Source organism: Strongylocentrotus purpuratus, unplaced genomic scaffold, assembly GCF_000002235.5.
Source record: "Strongylocentrotus purpuratus isolate Spur 01 unplaced genomic scaffold, Spur_5.0 spur5_scaffold_20, whole genome shotgun sequence".
NCBI classification, from domain to species: domain Eukaryota; kingdom Metazoa; phylum Echinodermata; class Echinoidea; order Camarodonta; family Strongylocentrotidae; genus Strongylocentrotus; species Strongylocentrotus purpuratus.
Window position 1 is genome coordinate 5,582,037 of NW_022145606.1, and position 15,083 is coordinate 5,597,119.

At 36.1% G+C, this 15,083-nt stretch overlaps 1 protein-coding gene across 1 annotated transcript in view; it reads right to left on the reverse strand.

Moving 5' to 3' along the window:
• Positions 1-258: 258 nt before the first annotated feature.
• The window catches only part of LOC100893246, a 31,652-nt gene continuing 16,827 nt past the window's right edge, over positions 259-15,083 (reverse strand). Inside the window, exons 11-21 of the mRNA XM_030992659.1 lie at positions 14,330-14,443; positions 12,997-13,131; positions 12,200-12,406; positions 11,456-11,641; positions 10,584-10,722; positions 9,535-9,692; positions 8,790-8,873; positions 7,612-7,804; positions 6,167-6,202; positions 5,091-5,636; positions 259-4,096 (exon numbers count right to left, since the gene is read on the reverse strand). Of these exons, the coding sequence (XP_030848519.1) occupies positions 3,525-4,096; positions 5,091-5,636; positions 6,167-6,202; positions 7,612-7,804; positions 8,790-8,873; positions 9,535-9,692; positions 10,584-10,722; positions 11,456-11,641; positions 12,200-12,406; positions 12,997-13,131; positions 14,330-14,443 (2,370 nt within the window). The 3' untranslated portion in view covers positions 259-3,524. The remainder of the gene's footprint in view (positions 4,097-5,090; positions 5,637-6,166; positions 6,203-7,611; positions 7,805-8,789; positions 8,874-9,534; positions 9,693-10,583; positions 10,723-11,455; positions 11,642-12,199; positions 12,407-12,996; positions 13,132-14,329; positions 14,444-15,083) is intronic.

The following is a 15,083-nucleotide window of genomic DNA, read 5'->3' on the forward strand; positions in this document are numbered from 1 at the left end:
TAAAAAGGTAATGAATTTATGAAAGTTAATTGCAATTCCTCTAGGCCTAAATATGTACGGGCACTTCAAAATGACTCAATCTATTATGACACTGTGGCATGATAGTGCCGTACAACTTGCCCACTTGGTTTAACACACAGAGTGACTAAAATATCTGCTCTCGTCTATTCAAATATGTTGGTCTTCATAAGTCAGGAACAATTGATTAAGTCGCAGCTGGATTGGAGTGACCCAATCAAAGAATCGTACAAGGTGTAGTGAAATGTAATGTAGTTTATCCCGTTTATTTACCATTCGTTAACAAAATACAAAACGAAATTCTGCAAAGGCAGAAGAATAACAAAAACAATAAGAACATGTTCAAAATTAAACATCACATACAAAATATCTTCAAAAGACAGTTGTATATCATTATACAATGTAAACATATGTAATATCAGAATAACAAGATGTATATCACTATTACTTTAGGACAATGATTAATTGAAGGAGGCAGATTATCTTGAAGAAGAAGAAGAAGAATAAAAGTAAATAGATTCAGTATAATTTCCACACATCTGCTGGAATTGATGACAAGTTTACAATACTTAATACGTATACATCATTGCATATTCCGTAAAATGCCTCCAACTGTCAGGCCTCATGGGAAAAATGTAAATATATACATGACCTACAAAGTACAGACACTACATATTTGTATCCCTATTCTAACGAAACTTCACTCATTACCCTCTGATAATATAAACTCTGTTTTAAGATCCGAATGGAAATTAATCTGAATAGAAATCCTAACAAGAATCAATTATCTAAATAGCATTTGAACACAATCAAACACAATTTGTCATACTAAAATCCTGGCTATGAGCTGAACTAATTTCATAAGTGCACTTTGAAATGCTGAAGTATTTTTTGTTATCTAAGCATTCTACAAAAAAAAGCTATATCACAAGCAAGATGCACATCTAAAAGACCAAGAAATTTCTTGTACTAAAATAAATTTCAAATATGGTATACATTTTCACTACTGCATTAAACGTCATAATTATAAATTTGCAGAAAGAATAACGAACCATGTAGCAGCCAAGTCACCACACGTAGCCATTGGATAAGATGACTCAACAGCAAACATATACCAGCTGTAATCAATAAAAACAATAACAACAACCAAGCATTTCTTTACTGGCTATTCTGACAGCATAATCTGCATGTCATTTGGCATATCAATATAATTAAGTTCAAACTCATTGAAATATTCAGCACTGCTGAAATACTTCTTCTATACATTAATAATACAAAATGTAGAAACACATCATTTCTTCAATCTTAATCAACTAATTTGTATCTTATTATAACATATAGGACAATCAAAATTAATCCCTACCAACAGCACAGTTTATCGATAATCGATGCATATGGGCGCAGCTATCTCTAAAGGTTTGTTTACATTTGGCCGCCCTCTACGACAAGTATAACTGCACAACTAGCAACCACTTCATTGCAATAACAACATATTAATTCTTTTATATCTCCGTGGAACGCTGAAACTTCTGAATTCTCTACACATATCAATAATCAGTATAAAAGTGAGATAAAATATCATTGTTGAGATCATACATTGAAAATCAATTTAATCCCGTAAGAAAATGTATCGCATGATTCTCTAACACATGAATTCTTTATCACTTGTGCAAGCACAAAATACAACATTTATTTATCAAAGCTGACTCTCAACATGTAAATATAATATTTAATATTAGTTCTACATACCAGGGCCCTGTCTTACAAAGAGTTAACAAAATATATATTCATGAACTTAATATATCACACAATTTACCAAATGGAGTACACAGGAAGCTCAAATATTGACAAACATCACAATTGTTCAAAAATATTACTCAAACAAAATTACAATTCTTTAAAAATATAATTCATACAACTTCCCTGTAAAGGTTATTATGCAATTAGCACGTTTTATTATTCATAACAACACTCGTTTCAGATAATAAACCGAGTCCCCCAAACTGAGTAACAGCTTCAAGTTGATGGTCATCTGATCCAGGTCTAAAAATTGACTAAAGCCCAGCAGTAGAGGGGGGCATTACAACAAGAAGCTCACTTGGACTTGGAGGGGGAGGATTGGGGAGTATTGAAAAGGACTCTCGGTATTAAATCTTCCTTTCTCGAGTGTACGTGTGTGTAGTCCTGAAAAGGACTGTTGGTATAGTCTTGCAAAAAAAATGTTGGTTATCTTTCTTAGCTTATAGTTCGAAGGAGAATTATAGCATCGGTTGGAGAGGATGGGTGGTAGGAGTGGCCCTATGAGTGGCTCTAATCCTCACCCTCTCTCACATGGTGCAACCGCAAGCCTCCTGTATATCGACATCAACGTGCAAGCCGATACTTATGAGCAGCGATTGAAGATAATGCAGTTCCATATCAAATTGAATAAAACATTCGCAACATGTTATTCAAGGCTTCCTTCATCAAAATATCATACATATATAAAATACATTTTCATGATTATATTGAGCACAAGACAACAACAAATAATCCATCTCTGAGTTAAAATATAATGTAAACCATGATCACTATACGTTGATAAGATCCTAAAGAATAAACTCTAACCATTTACTTTCATTTTTTGTATTACCAACTAATGTTTTACAGCTAAACATTGGAAAGTTATGAATCAAATGTAATTTTTTAACTTTTTAACAAAAAGTCTTCAGACAAAAAGAGGGAAATGACCTGTGCAAAACCTAGCTTGAAGGTCCGAAAATAGGAATCACTCTTTCAAAATATCAAAGATAGGCAGCTACCTCTGGTTATTTGTAAATAAACATAATTATAATGATAATATCGAATATTTAGGAGCGTTAAAAACAATTAGTACCATAGCGGTTACAAATACAAATATATAAAAAGAGCAAAAAATCTACAGTTACTGTAGAGAAAGTATATCACATAGATTAATGGGGAAAAGGTAAGTTTTTAGGGATTTTTTTAAGGTGGCAAGACAGGTAATTTCCATTATGGAAAGAGGGATACTGTTCCAAGTCTTTGATTTCAGCTGCTGAGAGTCTAGTTTAGGGAATGTTAAGTTTACATGTGTCGGTTGCTGAACGAGGACTGCGAGTTGGTGTATATATTTGGAGGGTGTCATTAAGATATTCAGGTGCCAAATGATTGAGTATTTTAAAAGCATACACTTTTCTATAAAATGATACCTGTGAAAAATGAACTATGATAATGTGCACAATAACGTACATTAGAGGAATGTAGTGGGCAGGAAACACGAGTCCGCACGGGGAACACTAAATGTCTAGTTGTTAGAAAATATAATATTATCACTCAGATGTAATAATAATAATAATAATATGTCTTTTTTACCCAGGGTAGCCTCATCAGTATTCATAATGTTCACATCTTTATGATATGAAGCCTTTAAACACATGCACTATCTTCATATACATCTACTTTGGCAGGATTCAAACCCCATACCCCGTGGTTTACAATCCAGAGACTTATTCATTGTAACTGTCATCACTAGAACTGCTACTTCTGTCCCGATCTTTAATCATCAGACGGCTGTTTGACTCTACCGATGCTCCGGCATCAAGAACATCCACACAATCATCGCGCTTCATCTGCTTCAGAATGAGCCTCAGATCCTCGAGACTGCAAATCTTCTTCTGTCTCTCCGCCATATCAATCAGATCTGCTGTTGGGTCTGGCTTGTTGGTCAGACTAGCGATGTAGTCATCCAATCGCAAGGCACTAGCAAGTCCCTTCCAGTCGTCATGAGTAACACGGGGACCGTTCAATAGTTTACTCAGCTCGTGCCGTACCACAAGGGGGATGATCATTGGGTGCAGCGGCACAAGATCATGTCTCCCTGTAACATACATGGAGCCGATGTTAAAAACATTCCCATGTATGTTCACTGAAGAGCTTGGAACAGCTGGCAGATCGTTGATTCGCGGGAGGATCCGCTCAACCTCTGAAGCAACCCGTGCCGCTGCCAGAGGCTGTGTACTGAGGTCAGAGGACACTGGAGGTGCAATGGATACTCCTGTTGGCAACGTGGAGCTAGTACCTTGGAGGAAGAACAAAAAATTAAAGATGGTTTGCATAAGCACATCACGACAAAATAGAACTTTGTGATGGCTTAAGAAGGAAATGAGGACCGAAGGTTCCATGGAAAGAAATGGTGAAGAAAGAAAGCGGTAAGGTATGTATACATCAGGAGGATGCTTGAGACAAGAGGAAATGGTGGAGAGAGTCTCAGTAACACCTCATAAGAGGAAACTGTTTGACTTTGATAATGATATTGATGATGATGAAGACGGAAACCCTCTGGCATAACAATTTATAAAGAAAAACATTTACATTTTATACTCTTTTTGTGGAATTTCATAGCTTACACTTCTTGTAGTGTTTATTTTGTTGTAATACCTGCAATGTGAAGACAACGTTCAATTAAATTAGTGAAACCATTACAAAACAACTCATAACTATGATTCATTCATAAAATCAATATGTAGCCCCATATACACATTTCTGTGTACATTGTGTGTGTTCTCTATCATTTTCAGGATACCGGAACCTCACAGTAAATATGAATGGAAAGTGCTTATATAGCTCATAAGAATTTGTAGAATTTCGCTTAACTTCTTGTTAAACAATAATATATTAACATACATTGTAGCTGAACATAGAATACATGGATTTGTGAGAACTATTCAACCAGATAATAATAACATAGTGAGAGCAATATATTACGTATGTATGACTTGACTGGTGGAACAAGCTCCCAACAAACCCAGAGAAAACAACAAGCAGAACAGCCTCACGAAGTATTGAAAACAAATACGTTTCAAGGCCCTCGCGAAACCCTCCATGATTGTGACCTATTAGGCTCCCAAATTTGGTCAGATAGCCCATTTCAAAAGAAAGGTGTTGCGGCTGAAAAGGTATATACCAATACTTATCTGCTACACAAGCAAACTTTGCTGATTGCTTTCAGTTTCTTTCACAGTGGATTAGCATTCCCAAAACTAAGCCTTATCTTTAAATCTTATGAAACTAACCCACTGATGATCTTTCTTTGTTCTTCCTGATGCTAACATCAATGGTCCTCTTTAGTTTGTCCTCTAGAGAGTGATCATTGATGCATGCATTTTCCAAACTCTGAAGCGATAACGGAAGATGACTCTCCTCGCAGCATCGGATTGAAATCACCCGGCCATTCAAACTCCCGCCCACCGTCGACTGAAATGCCATCCCCATCATCATGGTCTGATATGGGTCGTTCTTCTCGCAATCCTCCTTCGTGATTATAAGGACCACGTGGGAACAGGTCTTGAGGGCGTCCTCGATACTGGCCATTTTCGGGACACCAAGCCTGCTGTCGGCAGCAGTCACCATCGTCCAGCCATTCCTGCGGATGATATCCTTCACCTTATGTACATCATCCGTGTCTTGACTAAACTTAAGATAGATGTCATGGAACTTCGGCTGTCCTTGAGAGGATCCGCTGGTTGCACTTCTGCTTGTTTGGTAAGATGGAGCGCTTCTTTGTGTTGATTCTCCAGTTCTTCTTGCGTCTTCATTCCTTTGCAAAGAGCTACTTGAACCTGGACCAAAACAAAAAGACGGATGACAATTTTTCAGAATAGTCCATTTCCGTACTGTAATCACACTTGATACACAAATCTTTCTTAAGTGCCTCATTACAAATTATTCCTATGTTTTGATACCATGTACCTTCATATCAAATTTCATTAAAATCCGTGAAACATTACTAAAGTTAGATGCTGCTTGTGAGTATCCTTTTCAGGACACCTCAATCCTCCCTCTCTCTCTCTCAAATGGTGCACCCGCAAGCCTACTGTATATTAATAAAGTTATCGAACGGGAACCAGATTTCTTAAGAACAGACGGACGGTAGCGTCACTATATCCCCTCCGACATCATCGGCGAGGGGAGAATAATAGTTACCCTTCTCTTGGTTGACACACGACATAATATTCTGTACTAACATATATAGAATTACTTGTCAGCTTATTGAATAGGCACCCCAGATTCAAACTACGAAAATCCTTACAACATGATTCAAGAAGAAAAAAAAGATGAGAATGAGAGGATGAAGTGATTGCATACTTACTTTCGTTCCCCGTCTTCACTCCTTCCTCACTCATACCTGCATTAACAGAACAATGAATAAAAACATTCAAATGAAAAATATTTGAGGTCTAGTAAATCCGAGTGCTGTGGATCACAATGTATTTTGGGCTCAAATCCCTGCCACATCAATATTATCAACTGGCAAGACATAAAACTACATTTTCGGGGTTCGTGAGTTTGGAGTTTCCTAACACCAATCTAGAGATGGTTTGGAAATAACAAGAAAATTATAAGTTTGCCTTAAATACTTCAGGTGCAGTAAATGTGAACCAAATTTCACTCCTGAAATTAAATTGAATCAGACATAATATTCTATACTATTTATACAAAATGTTAAGATGTTTGTGAGATTAATATCAATTTCAATTTCAATTTATTAATCCAGTTAAAAATCTTACATTAAATGTAATCATATACAGATTAGTAAAGGTTAGGAGCCCTAAAGAAGCAAATGCTTGTTAACAGGGCCTTTTTATTTAATAGACACTCCATATTCAAACTAAGAAATGTTACAACCCTACTCCTGACACCATAATTCTAGATACTATTTGTCTCTCTTTAATCGTACCTGAGTAACAAAAGAAAAGGAAGAGAAAAAAGAACAGCCACCAAAAACAGAATTGCATGAGCACAACTAATCAAATAATATTGACTATGAATGAAGTAAGGCATGACGGTATTTAAACCAATTCATCTCCGATCTCATCGTTTGTGGATAATCAGAATTTGTATGATCAAAGTGAAATGTGCATCAGATAGTCATGGCATGTTGTAGAATTATTAAAACAAGTTATTACAGAATAAGGGCCTTTTTCAAACACCGTGAGTCCCCCGAACTTTTGTAAACACATAAGTACGATAATTGCACCAATAACCCCAACGTGCGCCAATCAGCTAAGCTACTATTTGTGTACAGCTAGAAGGTATAAAATAAACTTAACACAGTTTTACCTGGCATTCTATGCATTAATAGTTAAGGCGTATGAAGAAAATCAAATATAAAATAACCCCCCACAAACGAAACTAAAGTCGGACTTGGGTTCCTTGCAGGCCCTATTCTATTTCAGTGTGTACAGGTGTGTCAACTAGTCTACATGAGTGACTTTTATCTATGTTAAAGACGCACATTATAGTGGGCCCTCATATGGAGAATTTGACACCATTCGGGTGTTTACCCAATAACAGGTGTTATTAATCACGAGGTTTAGCCTTCAGTTTTATGACCAACAGGCCTTATGTAATGATCTGCATTTGTCACATAATCCCCACATATGGAAAAGTTATTATCTTACATTTCCCTCACTCAAAGATTCTTCGCGAGACTAGGGGTATATATTAATGGCACCATCGGTTTGCTGCGTGGGAAATTTGTTTCAATACAGATACAAATATTTTTTGGTGGAGTACCAAGTCTTATAGACCTACCAAACTTGAACTTGATTGCAGCAGTAGGGATGGTATGTAGTCTACACTTGAGTGACATTCCTTTGTAACAGTCTTTAAGCAGTATCTTCGACTTGCACTTCGGGCTCGGGCACAGAAAGCGGACATCATACTCGATCCTCCTAGCCCAGTGCTGAATAAGGCTATCAAGGGTTTTCGTTACAAAGTCCATCACCTGCCATAGATACACCAACAGCCCAAGACAGATATTATTTTAAATTTATTTTTGGCTGCTTCAAGCTTACTTAACTTTGATTTTATATTAACAACAGACAGATCTACAATGAGACTGTCATTAGGATAGTGCACAAATCGTACGTCACATTGGCTTATATTTTCTCTTAACCTAACATATTCTGCCGAGACACATGAACAGGTACTGCCGATTTGGGTGAAGGGAAAAATGGTCCTCTCATCTTCCTTATCCATAAACAGTACATTTATTTCGAGGTTTGTTTCCAATATATCTCGACAAAAATTAATCATGCACTATCAATATTCTCTTGGAAGCTCATTTACAATTGTCCATAAACCTACTGACACAGAACGGTTTCAAAAAGGTCTATCATTTTGATGAAGCGCAATATTTCACAGTTTGATAACTGAACCGAGTATAATACCACATAAACAAGATGTAGAAAATGGCTTAAATTAACCAGACATTCAGAAAAATAATTGGAGTTAATCCTGCCTTTAACTGTAGTTAATTTCTAAATCAAGTTTAAGTGTCATTTGGTCTAACTTTACTGTCCTCTAATCTAAGAGGACTCAAAGTTTCACCACACTTTAGGACATGGGACCGTTAGTGTAAAGTTAATTACAGTTATATCTGCATAACTCATGTACAAGTCATATTTGTGTTAAATACATTTTCTTGAAAAACCTATGCAAATCATGTGTTATTTACACTTCTTAAGTCGAATTTTGACTAAGTCAAACTATTTGTTTGCGGTCTCAACCGATTTGACTTATGCAACTAGAAACACATGTTCTATGACACATCCAAACAATTATATACCAGTGACAGTGTTTCAGAGACCTTTCTCAGATGTGTACTGGCAGACACAAGCAAGCTACCAGTTTTCCAATCGAACAACAACATCATTTCCCTGTTCATTTATATTGTGTAGTAATTGAAACCACCCTGTTGAGCTACCTACCTCTTTGACAGCACTTGGGGCTGGGGGTTTGTGACTATCCCCATCATGATCAGAACCAGCAACCGCTCCTTGATATACAATGACCTGCCATGTTCAGCATCAAAGGTAAAGGGAAACAGAATTTGAAGAAATTATTGATATGATGGTGTGTAATTTTTTTAATTTCCCCTCAGTTTTGTGAGGGTAATTTATTAACTTATTTATACATTGTTAAATTGTGTGTTCGTTCCACAGAGTATGTTCCTCAGCACACATTAACTGATTTGCAAGAGAGTACTTATTACATGATACAATTAAAATACAATGTAAAACAATACAATTATAGAATAACAAAATATTACAATACATTACAAAACAAAACAAGAACGAAAAGATAGGTTGAAAATAAAAACGATTATAGGGCTTCTGATGAACTCTTGAATATAATATCAGCTAAGAATGTATGTGTATTTAAAACCAATAAAAACGGTGAGATATTATGAGGTTCCATTTTTCAGATTAGAGCACTAAGAAGCAGACTTTGATACTGAATTATAGGTCAAGTTTACAGGGTTACACAATGCAATTATTTCACAGAAATAGGAGCACTGGTTCTTTACGTATCGACAGTATGATTGTCTTCAGGAGAATTGCGGAGGCTGTTCATTGGCTTTGAAGGTATCCGATGCACGGCCTTAAAAACTGTACATACAATTAAGTATCTCCACCATGATAAAAAAATGTATCGCTGACGGTTGACTCAGACCTTGATAGTTGCTTCACAAGGAGGTAACATCTCTATTAAGGCATGATGCACTCCGTCAACCATTAGACTGATGTGACGATGGAAAAGAGTGACTGGTCCTCCATCTCTTTCACCCATCCATCTGACTGCTCTCGCCATCAACCGATGAAACAGCCCATCTGTAGAAATGACAAATGAGAGAGATGACGAACAGATTATGGCTAGTAACGCATTGAAATCCAGCTCAAAAAGATATATTAGCTGCAATAATACTTAACGACAATTATATATTTCTGAGAAACAACACACGAGTTTCTTACAAGATTGACTGCGACTGCGACTATCAACATAGTCATAATTATGTCTAGTGGCTTTTACAGCTGACCGCCCCGACACGTCCTTTGGCAGGACATTAATCTACATGTGCCACTCTCCACCTAGGTGTTTAAAAGGGACCGACAGGGAGGAATTCCTTGATTTGCTGGGGGCAACCTACATCAAGTAGCCCAGAAGAGCTGGGGTAATATTAGAGCACATTGAGCAACTTGCGTGGTGGATATGTGCACTCTGAAATAATTCAATATTGATATTATCATTCGAATTAAAGAAAAAAAAACGAATATTGTAGAAAATGTTGATACAAACAAATATTAGAAATAGTCTGTAGCTTACCATCTTTCTACTCAAGGTTGAAGCCAATCCTATAATTTTTAAATTTATCCGTGAGTTGGACATAGTGAACTTCTAGTTTACTTTGGATACATGGGTCATCTTTGGCAAGAACCTATTAAGGTCAGTCAAACTTGTCTATTGAGGCAACTCAATAGAAAATAGAGCAAGTGGCCACTGTAGACAGGTGGTCTTTCAGGACACACATTTCTTTCTCAAGGCAGACAAAATGTATGGCCTTTCTGGACAGGTGGCCACTTATACAGGTTTGACGTCATACAAACCTTGTTGCAATCGAATTGCAATATACTCTCTTTGAAGCAAGAAGGGCATTCACTCTACGATACATTACACTTGTTAACACCATTCTGGCTGTAAACAGATGATAAATTTATCCTCACCTGGTAAGAAGCCTCTGAAGTCCACATAAAAGTCTGTGGAAGATGTGATCTGTGCAATCTCTTCTGAGGGGCAAGGGGACGTCAGTCTGGAAGGAACATAGTAGCGCTTCTTTACCACCTTCTCTGTTTCATTTGATACCTATCATATACAAAACATATCCAAACACTTAAACCATCAATACAAAACAAAATATAACAAGATACAAAACAAATTAAATTTCGAGAAATCTAAGCAAAAAAACAAAGCAGTTAATATTTCACTCGTCAACAAAATTCACACATTCCACCCCTGCCACTAAATTGTGGCAAGTTTCAGAACAACATCGACATTATAGAGCAATTTTGATTTCAATTTTCAGAAATAAACATTTGTTGTACTATTTGTAAAAGCTTTCAAAACTGTCCTTAATCCCTACATTTCACAGCACAAAACAAATTTTGTTTAATATTAAGGAACATGTATGCAAATATAAAAACAAATTACGTTATTCAAACTAAAGAATATTCAAAAGAAGTACATTATGTACCCTGTTTCAACCCTGAGTCAATATTTGCACAATTACCAAAGCTGGTACATGTCCCTTGTTTGCTCCTATATTGTTCGTATATTTCTAGTCACAATTTTCTGATATTAACGTGAAACAACGAGGTTAACGTGAAACACTAATATTTGATTTTGATGTAATATCCTACCCTAATCTAATTTATAACCTAATAAGTGCAGCAATGGACCAAAACATATGTCCTAACCCTAACCCTTAACCACATACCAGATTGTAACCATAAACCTAAGCCTATAGTTATGATAACATAAAACCCGGGTCATTGCTGGGGGAGTACGGGGCGGAGCACCATTTAGCTGGAGGTTTTACCTCAGTGTCTACTCCATCCTGCTGGAGTCGTTCTACAGGAGCCTCACAGATGAGATCAAACTTGGCCATGAGCTCGACTAAGGCCTCCTTCTTCTCCAAAAAGCCTTGCCACATATGCTGAATCAACCTATCCTCTAAGATACCATCCTTCTCAAGAGTGGCCAAAGCAGCACTCACGATCCCATCCTGGAATTAAAACACAGTTGGAATAACTGGACATAGGAGTAGAGATTGTAAACTATTTCTGCTTTGTGAAGAAAGAGATTTGTAACTTCAATATTATAAATAATATGTCTAATCATTTGTATCAATACTCTAAAACTATGTCTCTCAAGAGACTTAGTTAGTGCAATGTTCACTCAGGTCATAGTGCCACAGTTTACCACTAAATGTTGTTAAGTTGTCTATCTTTTAACACATGGATAAAATGTGTGTCTAAATCCGATGCCGGGGGAAATGATCCATTTGATGTGTTACGCTCTATGTAAACCAAGAATATGATCACACATGGAGGGGAAGGTTTCTCACCCTTTCTGCAGAATCCAAGATGATAATGACCTGCTCGAATACATCAATTAGCCACATGTTCTCCTACGATGTCTTGTATGACAGACTGCATAGGACCATTGTGGTACGCGATTACTTTTGAATGCCCAATTCCCATTCATTTCGTTATATAAAAAAAAAATGCTGCAGCTTACTGCAGCAAGAGTGAATGAGGTTGTAACAGAGAGGGTTTCTCACTCTTTTTGCGGGATCCAGGATGGTAATGACCTGCTTGAAGACATCAATTAGCCATTGGGGATTCAGGATCACCATGTCTTGTAGGAGAGAATGCTGGTCTTCGATGCCTCCGTAGTAGACTACATTACCCAGATCGTGGTAAAAGGTCAGCATCGTGAGAAGTTCATGCTCTAATTCCATCCCGAATGACTGCGTCAGTTCCTTGGTCTGGGAGAATGCAACAAATGGCTTCAATATCATCATATGATTCGTGAAAAACATCACAACCAGTAGCTATCAAATGAATAATATCGTAACAGTAACAGTAGATTCAATTTACACAGGGCATACACAGAATGTGAATATATTAATGAAGCAAATCTGTTACAGAATGCAACACGTAGCCTGAATCTTTGCCAAAATTTTGAAAGGGACTACATCCATTTATTGAAACAGGCACGGTCTGGGCCATTTAAAAACTTGAAAGGTGACTGATGGATGCATTTAACTAAAGTAGCATTACATATTTTCAACAATACCAGGAGAGTTGTAGTAGCTATGAAAAAATGAAATAAGGACTTAACTTAATTTTCCTTGAAAATGAAATACATAAATCAATTTGTTAGAAAATTCAGTACCAACAAATGAAAAATTTAAAAGAAAAACAAATTTTTAAAGGAATAAAACCCAACTAGGTTGTTAAAACTTGAAGTTAAAATATGAACTGCATATATACAATTGATCTCCAATTTTCTTTTACTACAATAAACCGAACGCAAATTACATGAGAATGACAAGAATTAACGTTGCAGTCCTACCTGATCTAATGACATGTAATTGATTTCATGTGCAGCTAGAGCTTCCTCAAATAAGAGCCATCTGAGTGGAATCTCTTCTCCCATGTAAGGCTCTGTCATCGCTACTCTCTCAATGTGTCTCCTCAACGCAACCAGCTACAAAGGAAAGTCATTATTGGTGTGTTTTTGTAACGTGACATGCAGCACATGATATTTACATCATAATAAAAACTTCAAAATACAACAGCAATATAATCAAATAACATTGGGATTACATCACACAGTAATATTAGGAAAGATTCAGAAAAAATGTTACGAAGATGTGGATAAATAATTAACACGTTGGCTACTGAATTATCTAATCCCATAGGCTTAACACATGGACCACCAGGTTCCAGTAAGCAATGTGTTAAGGAAGTGTCATTTAATATTCAATGATAAATTCAATTGAGCATGTTCAGGAATATTAAGCTAATTGCACAAAAATATCACTCTAGAGTAACAGAGGGAATAATTGCACAGATGTAGCGCATCAATTTGGAAAAGAATTGCCAATGGGTAATGAAAGAAGTGATATTTCTCTTCCACATTGATTGTATATAAACAAACATATTTGTACAGTTGTATTATTACCCGAGACAATTAAAGCATGAAGCCAACAGCTCGTGTCAATTTTTCTACAAAAAATGAATACCAATGCCATTTGATTTTAGGTTAAGAGTAAATGCCTATAATTGATTTTCGTCGAGCACAGTGAATGGAAATCAATTGCACTATATATAAATATGAACTACCTTAATATTTATGCGCAGTCGATTAAATTACAGGAAATATTATTTATCTAAATAACTTCATGGTAACTTGCATTGAAATGTTTTGGACATTATCTTAGAATCATATTGAGATTAGATGTCAAAAGGAATACACACCTAATTTGCAGAGTTACCAGCTTTTAACAATTTAGTAAAAAGTCAGATATTAGTAGATGGTTATGTCAGCTCTTTGTGTATGAAAAAAACATCTTAAAATAGGCCATAGTTAAACGATTGGGACAATATTAAAGACCAAAAATAACCCTGAGTCTAAAATCCATCATATTTCGTCCCATGACTCCAAGCTGTTTTTTGTATTTTGTTACAGAACAATGGACTGCATTAGCTTAACTTTTTTAAGTGATATATTATTTTTAAAGTAGTCCAAAGATGTGGATCAATTTGAGCAGCACTTCATAACTGCAAGGAAAAGTAATTTTACATTTTGGATTGGATGCAACTGGATTTGATAGATAATCAGTAACACTCTTTTATTACAGGTTAATATAAATTATGAAAGTTGATGATTATTTATGATGTACCATATCGTCTTTGTCCTTTAAGCTGTTTTCAATGGCATAATACTCGGGAACCACATGGCATTGAAACGGCCTCTCCATGATAGATTCACGGATCTTCTTAAAGGCAGAGCCGATCTAGAAGACCAAAAGAATGAAATGAACAGAAAATACAAATATTAGTCATAATGTCGAACATGCATGCATACCTCACTTTAGATGAGAACACGATAATCTATGCACAATTAGAGAATGCCGATACGAAATAGCATAACGCAATTAAAGTACACCATGATATCTCATTGGTTTTAATACAAGGGGAAAAATGCGACAAACAGATCAGTGAAGAATTGAACAAAATCTGTATACAAATATTACATTTTTGAAGTTATAATCAATGCAAAACAATTAAAAGTTAAATGTAGGAGCTATTAAATTTAGCAAGCTATAGTAAGTTAAAATATATATTTCAGTTTTTGTTATTTTTTAAAATAACAGAAAGTGTAATTTTGCAGCCAAAATGTATATGTGAAGATGTAAAGAGTAAACACATTGTAGCATCTCATTCATCTCGGTCTGGCCAGATGGAGTCGCACCGGAACAACCGTTGATATCAGAAACTAAAGCGTTCAGTTTAACTCAGGGTATGGTACTTTTTGTTCGATATTTGTCGTGTTGGTGTCAGTCTAGTCGGTGTAAATCGAGTATCAAGGGTAGGCCTATCTGAGAATATGCTGTGTGCTGATCGCGAAAAAGAACAGGTGGGGTAAACAAAATT